Source organism: Myotis nattereri (assembly GCF_964212035.1).
Source record: "Myotis nattereri genome assembly, chromosome: 12".
NCBI classification, from domain to species: Eukaryota; Metazoa; Chordata; class Mammalia; order Chiroptera; family Vespertilionidae; genus Myotis; species Myotis nattereri.
Genome location: NC_138087.1, coordinates 65,244,857 through 65,256,952, shown reverse-complemented (window position 1 = coordinate 65,256,952; position 12,096 = coordinate 65,244,857). Strand labels below are relative to the sequence as shown.

The 12,096-nt window shown below is 38.2% G+C and overlaps 1 protein-coding gene across 1 annotated transcript in view; it reads left to right on the top strand.

Annotated features, from left to right (window-relative positions):
• Positions 1-12,096, top strand: part of ECPAS (Ecm29 proteasome adaptor and scaffold) — a 102,000-nt gene that overhangs the window by 36,379 nt on the left and 53,525 nt on the right. The window contains exons 6-9 of the mRNA XM_081103897.1: positions 246-414; positions 2,985-3,124; positions 8,491-8,572; positions 10,698-10,817. Of these exons, the coding sequence (XP_080960023.1) occupies positions 246-414; positions 2,985-3,124; positions 8,491-8,572; positions 10,698-10,817 (511 nt within the window). The remainder of the gene's footprint in view (positions 1-245; positions 415-2,984; positions 3,125-8,490; positions 8,573-10,697; positions 10,818-12,096) is intronic.

Below are 12,096 nucleotides of genomic sequence, written 5' to 3'. Positions count from 1 at the left end.
GTTGGTAACTACTATAGTTTATGTGTAACTAAGTTGAACAGATGTACTCTTCTGGTCAATTTGCTGAAGATGTAGTACCTTTTTTAGATACCTTTAACATTTTTCTTAATGATGAAATTTTACTTTTAAGTGTTTATTCTTCTAGCAGAATTCTGTGAGAGGAAGGTATATAAGTGAGTGTATTATATATGCATTGTTTGTATGTGTTTTAATAGAGAGGGGTAAAATTTCTATTTCCTTTCCAGATATGTGTTAAATGAATCCCAGAGCCGCCAAAATTCATCTTCAGCACAGGGTTCTTCTTCAAATAGTGGGGGAAGTTCTGGCATACCACAGCCTCCCCCAGGAATGAGCTTTTATGCAGCTAAACGAGTTATTGGTGATAACCCATGGACACCTGAACAGTTGGAACAGGTATCACATACTGTTTATTCATAAAGCAGCTTACCCCTGAACATGCGCCCCTGTGAAGTCCATGAAGGCATGTGCCACACAGTGTGTTCAGGCTCTCTATTGAAACGTGTTTGAAGGAGTAGTTGATGTGATTTGTTCTCTTCATCATGTCAGTTACTTGTTAAAGCCCCAGGGAAAGGGAGGAGTGGGATTTCTTCAGCGTTTCTAATATTGCTTACATATTTCAAGTATGAAATACAGCCCACTTATGAATTGAGTATATTTAACTTCTTTTACTGTAGTTTTAAATTATGGGTTTAATAATTATTTAGCTGCTTTGCTGCAGTTAAAATACAAATTATCCTACATTATTTAGTGTTTTTACGGCTGTACATTTTGTGTAAAGTGAGGAACCTGTACTGAGAAGTGACAATATGGGAGAAAGCATGACTCGCTTTTATATTTCTTCCTGGGAATTTAAAAAAATGGCATTAAGAATTTTATTCTGGATTTAAACAGGACACAGATGTTCTCTGAGCAGCTTTTTAAAAAGATGGTGCTCTACAGAGAAGGTGCCTCACTGTGTCTGTGTCATCAGGCACCTCAGGGAAGAACAGATGAGATCAGTATGTAATTATTTTGGAATTCAAGCAATCTGGGTTCGTCTTCCAAGCCTTTCTTTATCTCCATGGCAGTCTAAGTGATTTGATCCTTTTCTTTTTGGGGGATGTGAGTGACCACTGGTCAAAACAGTGTTCCAATGAGAAGGGAAAAGGCAAGTGGGACATTCTTGCCACTCAAATTTATAGAATGATTTGTTCAGTGAGGGCTATGTTAAATTAGACTTACTTCCTCATGTTTTATGGATTTTTTTTGTTCTCCTTAAGCCATGATGTAAGTAAGAAATAAAGGTAAATACTAACAGAAGCTACTCTTTATTGAGTGAACTATGTGACAGCACTATACTGATGAGTACTTTGAATGCATTATCTCATTTAATCCTCACAGCAACCCAACGAGGTATAAAATTTATTACTTCCATTGGTAAAAGGTTTTGAGATTCACCACAGTCTCACTTCTAGGACTAGGCTTTGAATCTAGGTCTGTGTGAGGGCTAAAGCTGTAAGTGGTGGAGAACAATTGTTAATGTTAAGTAGCAGTCTGATGTTAGTCATTCTTTGCTCATTTCTAAGGTTTTCTGTATGCCTTTTGTCATCTTCATAATCTAGGGTTGAAAGGAACAGTTTAGATGCAAGGATGAAAGCTGTCTTCCTCTAATTTTTAAATCTCTTTTGTTTTACATATTTTCTTCCAGATAAACAGCTTTTATTTTGATAAAAATAATGATAATCTAAAGATTCAGTTAGTCCAGAACATAATAAAGAGAAATTAAAAATTACTTGGAATCCGGCCACCTACTTTGTCATGCTCTGTGTGTGTACACACAAATACAGTTTTACACTATACATTGTTACATACCATATAATACATTATTTGTAGTTCACATTTTTTATTTAACACTATATCAAGTTTTTTAAAAATGCCATCCCTTTTATTCTCTGTATACAATTTAATTACATGTAAGCCACGTGGTCTTCTATTGATGGACGTTAGTATTGTTTCTAGTTTCCTTTAAACATTTTTTGTGTGCTTGACTCTCATACCTGTCCTTTTTATGGCTTAAGTAAATGTTTGACTCTTCTGTTGTAGCTCTTATTACAAGTAAGTTATATTGAACCGGAGGAGGGAAGGCAGGCATTTTTATGATGTTTATATACCTTTTTAAATTGCATCCTTTGTCATTTAATACTTTTAAATTGTATCAATCCTATTTAATATGCATAAGAACTATTATGTAACTGATTTCTTCAGGTAAAGATAAAGTTTTACTTACCAGTATATTTATTTTTAGTGAGACTCATAGCTATTTTACATTACACGAAGTTCTAAGCAGAATCTCTTTAGTCTGGGTTTCATTTTAGCCACTTATTTACATTGAATACTGTTTGAATAGAAATTCACTTGCATTGACTAGAGTACATTTCAAATCAGATTGTTTTCAGGATGTCAGTATATTGAGGATAAGAATTAATATTTTTAACAATACAGTGGAACTCAAGGAATGTGAGTTTAGTTCCTTTTGAAATGTCATATCCATGAAGAACTGTATTTCGAATAAACCACCATACTTACCTGGAGGCTCAGAATTTGGACTTCAGTTCAAGGTTTTGTCATTTTAGAGAGGCTGTGTATACTAGTAGGAAGACTGTGTATCATAATTGTCTTGGAATCTGAAAGACTTGGGTTTGAATCCTGCCTTAATCACTCGCTAACTGTGTGTCTTAATCTCTTAAGCCTTGCCTCACTTTCCTCATCTGAAAAATGGGTATAATAATGCCTCATAGATTGTGAGGATTAAATGAAATCATGACTATATATGGTTTAGTACAGTCCCTGGCTAAATAGGAGCTGTTACTGTTGTTACTATTAATCCTTGGTTTATGGCCATACTGATAATGTTAAACAGTATTTTTGGTTGGTGTTCTTTGTTTCTCTGATCACTGTTTCGCCTTCCCTCCATTTATCCACAGTGCAAATTGGGTATAGTGAAATTCATAGAAGCTGAGCAGGTGCCTGAACTCGAGGCTGTTCTCCACCTGGTGGTTGCTTCTAGTGACACTCGCCACAGTGTGGCAACGGCAGCAGACCTAGAATTGAAAAGCAAGCAAAGGTAAACTACATCTCTTTTATTTTTTAATTTTATTTTTATTTTTTAAAATATATTTTTACTGATTTCAGAGAGAAAGGGAGAGGGAAAGAGAGAAACATCAATGATGAGAAAGAATCATTGATTGGCTGCCTTCTGCATGCCCTTTACTGGGGACTAAGCCCGCAACCCAGGCATATGCCCTTGATCAGAATCAAACCTGGGATCCTTCATTCTGCAGGCTGATGCTCTGTCCACTGAGCAAAACAAGCCAGGGCTAAACTACGTCTCTTTTAAACTCTCAGAATTGGGAAGAGGCTAGATTTCTAAATTGCTCAGCATGTATTTGTTCTTTTAGGATTTTATGTAATGAAACATTCAGTTTATGAGATTATGAAATACAACTAATTTGTAATAAGGACAGCTTGCTTACGAGCAGAATTCTGTACCAGACAAAGAAGAAAAGTTGTTTGGAGAAGTAGTTTAAAACTGGAAGGGGTTAGGAATATTATGATAAGAAGGGAGATCTTTGGCTAGGTAATGAATTTAAAGAACTGGTGTGTATCTATATGGAATATTATATATCTGCCAGGTAATTATCTATAACTAGAGGCCCGGTGCACAAACTTTGTGCACGGGGTGGAGGGTGTGCCCTTCAGGACACAGCTGCGGCGGTTGTGAGGGCGGAGGGCAGGCAGCAGTGGTGGGGTAATGGGGGCAGTGCCTTCTCCTGATTGGCTGGGTCGCCTCCTGCAGGGGGAGGCCAGACTGTGGCTTAGGCCCACTCCCAGGAGCAGGCCTAAACTGTCAGTAGGACATTCCCTGAGGGCTCCCGGACTGTGAGAGGGGACAGGCCAGGCTGACGGACACTCCCCCTTCTTCCCGCCCAGTGCACGAATTTTCATGCACCAGGCCTCTATAAAAATAATAAAGCAGCATGGAAATTGCCTCCAAGTACTGGCAAATTAATAAAGCAGAATACAAAATGTTATATGCACTGATTTAAAAAATGACATGTGCAAAGAAAAAAAATTGAAGATGGTTGAAAAAAATCAAATTATGAAATAGTTCTTTTCTAAATTTATTTTTATGCTTAGTATAATAACATGCTAAAAGACAGTTGAATGTGGATAAGGATATAAAGCTTTATAAAGGTTCCATGCATTGTAGTTTTCTCTTTCCTAAGAAACCAGACAAGTAGGTGTAACAGGATAAGGAAATTAACACATTGTTTGTGGGTAGTTTTTATCACGCGCTAACAGGTGGCGCCGGCCATTTTTGCTAATTTTTTGTGCAAATGGCAACGTTCAGTAAAATTACGATAACTTTAGTTTACGTATTTATACATTACCCGCATTCTACTGCTAGTCTATAAAAAACGTATTAATACGTGTCCCACGCTCTACTACACTATTAAAACGTATAAATACGTTTCCTGCATACAATGTGTTAACTTCATTGTGTCTATAGTTTGTTGAAATGTAAGCTAACTATATCTGTGTGGTGGTGGTGGTTGGGAATGGCTTACCACTAAGGGGCATGTGAAATAGGATGCAGGAGGAGTGCCTCTTGGCTGATTCTCTGAATTTGGAAGGCTCACTTAACCTTGCCAGACCTTGGACTCTGTGAAATAAGAAAGTTGGACTAGAATGTTCTTCACATTCTCCCCAAGTCTAAAATTTCTTCATGCTGCTTATAACTATATCTTCCTGATATCTCTTTCAAGAAATTTATTTGGTTTCGAAGTATCAAAATACTTTCCTTTAAAACTTTCCATTGTGTTTGAACTGGCTCCATTCTTTACACCATATGGTAGATTGGATTGTTGGAAATACAGATATATTAAATATTAGTTTTGGTTTTGTCTATTAAGTGTATGCATTTTTCCATAAAATAATATAACATTGTTAAGAGGTAACAAGTAAGTTGAGAACATTATGTGCCGGGGTTCAGCCCCAGCAGGTCCAGGGGTCCCCAAAGGTGTGGACGGAGTTGGCGAAGAAAAAAGGACACGGAGACAGCGTTCAGTTGATCAGCAGCCTAGCCAGGATCTCCAGCCAAGTTCTGGTCTCGATCTCCAGAGAGGTTCTGCTGTTTATTGTCTTGTTACATCTGTATTTATCCCAGTTGATTTTAATCCTGTCAATTTCTATTACAAAGGTTAGGGCGTTTCTTATCTCCATTAGGGAGTAAAGATTATGTAGCTTAAGCATGATTGTTTGTAGTGATTAACTACCCGCCTGGCACTTAGTTAAGGAGTTTCATCCCCTCCCTGACTTCAGGGAAAAATTCCTACCTGGGGAAACAACCTTTCTAGGAGAGGCATCCCCTCCCTGACTTCAGGGAAAAATTCCTACCTGGGGAAACAACCTTTCTCGGAGAGGTGACCTTGGTTAAAACACATAGTGCCAAGAAGGTGAGCAAACATATTAAGAACAGTATGCCATATATGCCAGGTCCCTTGAAACAGCAAGCATGGACCGGCTCCTGGCAAATTCCCCCTTTTTTATTTTTTTAAAAGCGGGCATTAAAAAGAAAAACCCGAAATGCTCTCTTGAATCCATTTTAAGAGTAGGATTGGCGCTTTCCGCTATTACCTGAGTCCTGATCTATCACCCCAGGGAGAGCTTGCCAATCCTGCACTTTCCCGGGGTGGAAAGGATGCAGTGGGGTTAAGGATAAGGCTCCTTGGGCCTACCTCCTCCCATGCCTTTACATTTACCTTTCCTTCCTCAGAAAAGCATGGACATACTTCTTGTATAAAACGTTCTGTCTGACTGGGAGTAACCTTAATTCCTCTGCTAGCCAGCATATGTGTTAAAAGATCAATACAGAGTCTTTTTTCTTTAGGCTCAGTATGGCACGTCTTCTTAATCTAAAGATCAATACAGAGTCTTCTTTCTTTGGACTCAGTATGGCACATCTTCTCAATCTAAGTTCTGTACTATCCACCTTCTTACCCTACTTATCCTCTATAGGGGGGTTTGCAGCACCCTGGTGGAGTCCTATCCATCCCGAATGTGGGGGTTCTCAATGGGGGGGCTTACCTAGGGGAATCCTGTTCCAGGGGTTCCCAAAGGTGTGGACGGAGTCGGCAAAGACTATCCACCTTCTTCCTACGGTGGAGTCCTATCCATCCTGAGAGTGGGGCTTACCTAGGGGTCCCTGTTCGGGCGCCATATGCTGGGGTCCAACCCCAGCGGGTCCAGGGGTCCCCAAAGGTGTGGACGGAGTCGGCGAAGAAGGAATGACCCGGAGACGGAGTTCAGTTGATCAGCAGCCTAGCCAGGAACTCCAGCCAGGATCTCCAGCCAAGTTCTGGTCTGGATCTCCAGAGAGGTTCTACTTAGGATCTCCAGCCAGGTTCTGTGTCCATGTTCTCTTGCTAGGTTCTCCAGATTCTCCAGCCAGGTTCTGTAGCCATGTTCCCTCGCTAGGTTCTCCAGCCAGGTTCTGTCCAGGTTCTCCAGCCAGGTTCAGTCAGCAGGTTCTAGTCAGGTTCTCTTGCCAATTTCTGTAGTCAGGTTCAGTCCAGGATCTTTTGCCATGTTCTCTCGCTAGGTTCTGTCTCTAGGTTCTGAGGCCAGTTTCTGTCCAGGATCTTTTGCCATGTTCTCTCCAGCGAAGTTCTTCTGTCTCTAGAGAACGTTCTGTGTAGGTTCTGTGCCTAGGTTCTGTCTCTCTCTCTCTGTCTTGTTACATCTGTATTTATACCAGTTGATTCAATCCTATCAATCTCTATTACAAAGGTTAGGGCGTTTCTTATCTCCATTCCAGGGAGTAAAGATTATGTAGCTTAAGCATGATTATTCGTAGTTAAAGTGATTAATTTCCCGCCTGGCACTTAGTTAAGGGATTTTATTCCCTCCCTAACTTCAGGGGAAAATCCCTACTTGGGGAAACAACCTTTCTCAGAGAGGCGACCTTGGTTAAAACACATAGTGCCAAGAAGGTGAGCAAACATATTAAGAACAGTATGCCATATATGCCAGGTCCCTTGAAACAGCAAGGATGGACCGGCTCCCGGCAATTATGTAATATTATTTCATTTTGTTTAACAAATATTCCAAAGTATCTCTTCAAGTGATGCATCTATTGACCTATTTTTTAAAATCTACCTATGTGCCATACTCACCCACCTATTTTACTTGCATAGTAAAGAAGTCTAGAAAAAGATATGTAGCAAAGTTAGTGGTTACTGAAAAGGAGTAGAGGAGGGATACGGTGCAGATTGTAAGAAATTTTATTTTCTATGTTTCTGAATTTTTACAACAAACATTTACTCAGGAAACTAAAGCTAGAAAGATGCCAAGAAAAAGTAAAAGAAACAGTGAAAATTATCCCTATAGTTAACCATTGTTTCTACTTATTTTTTAGTATTTTGTCAAAAATCTCTAAACCTACAGTATTATAAAAGGGAAACAACAGTGGAGCTTGAGGATTAGTTAGTAGTCATCAGCTGAGGAAAGATGTAGATAAACAATAACTAAGTTATAATTACAGAATGAGTTTGAAGAAGTGGAATTGTGGCTATCCAAAGAAGAGGCAGACTGACAAACTATGACAGAAGAGATGGATTAGAAAAACGTTCAAAGCAGCAGGATAATTTGTGTTTGCACAAATAGAGCATATCTTGAAAGCAGAACCAATAACCAAAGGCGGAAGATAGTGTAGTTAAATCTTGCTAATCAAGTGGAATGCAAGATTGCATTATTAATTAGGTTTATAAAATGAGTGGGAGCTGCTGCAGAGGGTGGGTGCCAATCACTAATCACATGATACTCTAATTCACCTTATTGTGGGGCCCAAGTAGGAATTTGTCTTAGTGCCTAAAGGATTAGATGCTAAACCTGCAAGTGTGTGCTGGTAAATAAAGAAGAGGATGCTGGAAATTACAGTGGCACAATATTTGAGAAATGCAATGGGCTGCAAGCTTCCTAGGATTGTGTCTATGAATGGGTAAAAAATTTTTTGGTCACCTCTTCATTACTTTTGAATTTCCTTGAGAGGAATTTCCAAGTGGTTAAACAGAAATCCATGCTCCGGGGCTCTGTGAACAAGGATAGTATAGCTCTGCTGTGTTGGAACTGCTCCATGGCACGCTCCCTGAGGGTGAACACAGTTTAGTGTTTTGTGCTGCAGTACCAGATCGGACCATTGGAACTGATCTGCTGATCAAAGTGGAAAAAGTGAATTTTTTTCTTCTGTTTAAAAACTTTGATGAAATTAATCCCCTTCCTTTTCTTCTTTTATAATGTCAGGTGCCCATTTCATTTGAGTGTTTTTAACTTTTTGTTTTTGGTAATAAATATTGGGGCTATCATTTTTTGAAATCATTGAAGTAGGAGAAAAATAATAATTTTAACAAGTTGTGTTAAAACTTTCTGTAGCTTGATTGACTGGAATAATCCTGCCATCATTAATAAGATGTACAAAGTATACCTTGGCGATATACCACTGAAGACAAAAGAGGTGGGTTGTTTTTATGTTTCCTCACATCCTCATAAAAAGTACTTTGTTACATGAGCTCTATGTAGTTGAACATTTTTTCCTATTTTTATTTAAGCTGAACCTGTGCTGTAGGAAATAATAGTTTTAAGCCATGCTAGTCTAGGTAGAGTAAAATTTCCTGGAGACTTAGTTTACCTGATCTGGTGTTTTCAATTCAAGTGCTTAAATAATGTCTGGATTAGGAGTCAATAAACTTTTCTTTGTCAGTATTTTAGGCTTTGCTGGCCATGTGGTTGTGAGGCTGCCACTACTCAACTCTGACATAGGTGAAAGCAGTCGTAGGCCACACACAACTTAAGGAGCATGACTGTGTGCCAATAAAACTTTAGGGACACTGAAATTGGATTTCATGTAATTTTTACATATTATGAAATATTATTTTGATTTTTAAAAAATCACTTGAAAATGTAAAAACTACTCTGAACTCACAGGCCTTATTAAGACAGATGGTGGGCCAGATTTGGCCCATGGGCTGTACTTTGTTGAACCCTGGTCTAGAATCTAGAGCAATAGGTAGGTTCTTTTGAACCCTTGAAGTAAAATGTTTGCTTAATAACGTAAGTTGTGTCTGAAAGTGTTCCAAGTCCAAACCCAGACAGGGATTATTTGTTTGCTTATTTTTAAACTATAAAGAGTTGTTTTAAAAATTAGCTCTAGTTAGATTCAGTTGAGTATGATGTCGCAAAAAGAACAATTAATTGGGAATTGGGATGGGCCCCCCTACCCCCAGTAGCTGCCATAATAAATGTACTGTAGAGGAGAGATTTGACTAATTACAGAACTTCTCTGGGCCTCATGTACTTTGTGTAAAAATGAAGGGGTTGGATTAGATCAGTGATTCTCAGAGTGTGGTCCATGTACCCTTATTGGGTTACAGAGAGATTTTTAGGGGTCCACGAAGGCAAGCATTTACTGCTTTTTAAAAATTTTACTGTGTTGATATTTGAACTGATGCTGCAAAAGCAATGGTAGGTGCAGTTGCTGGCGTCCTAGCATGAATCAAAGCTATGTCACTAAATATTAGCAGACATTCTATTCACTGTCAGTATGCATGTAAAAAAAGAAAAAAGAAAAAGAGAACAAATCTCAGCTATACTTAAGAATATCTTGATGAAGCAGTAAATATTATTTTATCTGAAGAGTAGATGAGAGAACTGTGGGTGTTGAAACACATGCTTGTCAGATATTTCTCTAAAATGAAAAAAAAAAGAGACTTCAAGAAAAACAACATGATTTATTGGCACTGATAAAAATTGAGCTTTTAAGCAAAAACTGAATTTTGGAAAATGTGTATTCATTAGAATGAGCTTGACAGTTTGTGAGAACTTCCTGACTTTTCTGATGAGATTGGTGGTGGTGTTTTCCTTTCTGGATGTCTTATAATGCAACATACGCTTACAGTAAGTGAGCCAGTATTTTCCAGATGACCTCTGATGTTACAGAAGCATACAAGGGTGCTTAGATAGACCACAGAGGCTTAGTATAACCGTATACAAAAGTTCAAGGATTTCAAGTCCAAGGTGTTCAAGCTCACCTTTAACAAGTGATTACTTATCAGGTTTTGGTGTAGTATCAGAGTATCCACAATTACCTGAAAAGTCTAAAATTATCCCCACTTTTCCATCCACATTTGTGTGAAGCTGTTTTTTAAAATATTATTTAAAACAACATATCACAACAGATTTAATACAGAAGATCAAAGAATCCAGCCCTCTTCTGTTAAGGTAGACAGTGAAGAAATTTATAAAAAATGTTAAATAATGCCACTCTCAGTATAGTCTTTTGTTTTGGAAAATACATTTTTCTTAAAAATGTTATTTATGAAAATATATACTAGTAATAGATTTATTAATACTATTTTTAAGTGAATAAGTATTTAAAGTAATCTCAATTTTAACTTTAATTTATTAAATATTGATGGGCATTCCAATATAAACAAAGGCTCTTTGATGACTTCAGTAATTTTTTGAGTGTAAAAGGCATTTTGAAACAAGATTGAGATCACTGGTTTAGATGCTCTCTCATGATTTTTTTTCAGTATAGTAATTTTGAAATGGTGATTTATAATCCAAGATATTTTTGACAGGGAGCAGTTCTGAAGCCAGAGCTGAAAAGGGACCCCGTCAGTACGAGAGTCAAGTTAAAGATTGTCCCCCATCTTCTTCGTTCCAGACAAGCTGCAGAAACGTTCCCAGCTAACATTCAGGTAATTTGTTCTTTCCAGAGAAAACAGCCTGTTTACAACTTTTATGTATCTTTACTTAGAGAAAGAAGTGCATTAATGGATCTTCAGGAGGTAGGTTGATGTAGGCTTCTTAGCATCTCTCCTTCGGAAGGCTTATTTGTTTAAGTGGCTACTACTTCCTTCTATCTAGATGATAAAACTTTTGTTCCCAGTATCCCTAATATTTGACTAATGTCAAGTACCTGTTGTATGTCTCCAGAGAAACATAAAATTACCAGAGCTGCTTCCATTTCACTTTCCAAGTACTGTTTCCCAGACAGTGTCTTGATAATTTTGGTTTCAGAAAATTTGGTTGTGGTAACACTACATTGTATAATAAGCAGCAAGAATTTTGTACCAAAATATTCATAGCCATCCTGTAGGTATACACTTTATTTGTAGTTTTTTTATGTCTTTAAAATAGGCCCTAAATTTTTGTACATTCAAAGACAAACTCATTGTCCATCACCTGTAAACAGTCTTCCTTTTTTCAATATTCCCATTCCTAATGACGGATTACTATTCTACATAGTTGGCCCTACCCCTTTCTTCTCCATCTGTCAATCACAGGATCCTTTAAAGGTAGCTTCCTCTTACCAGACACCAATAGTTTTAACTAGACACGTTACCTCATCTTGATTTTGAACATATGAAAGAAACTCGCACAATTCTTTGCATATGTGTGCAGCATGAATTTTCTTTTTCTTTTTTTTTTGATATATTTTATTGATTTTTTACAGAGAGGAAGGGAGAGGGATAGAGAGTTACAAACTTCAATGAGAGAGCAACATTGATTAGCTGCCTCCTGCACACCCCCCACTGGGGATATGCTGGCAACCAAGGTACACGCCCGTTACCGGAATCGAACCTGGGACCCTTCAGTCCCTAGGCCGACGCTCTATCCACTGAGCCAAACCAGGCAGGGCATGAATTTTATTTCCCCACAAAACCTTAGTGTTGTAATTAATCCGTGTGGAGTGGCAGGGTGGTGGCCCACGGCAGCGTGAACTCTGTGTGACTTCCTAGTGGTAGGCCCCAAAGTTTTTCAGACTTGTCAGATCAGCCATCATGTTTGTCACTCCACAGACTATTGATTGGAATTACCGATTAGCTTCCTAAGTCTGTCAGCTAAAACGTGTGCATATATTAAAAAAACTGCATTCATGTTGGAAGAGCAAGGTGTAGTGCAAAAGATGTGCTGTTGGATCCTAATAGTTGAGAATAGTCAATTACTATTCTTATTAATTGTTGTTCTTGACCA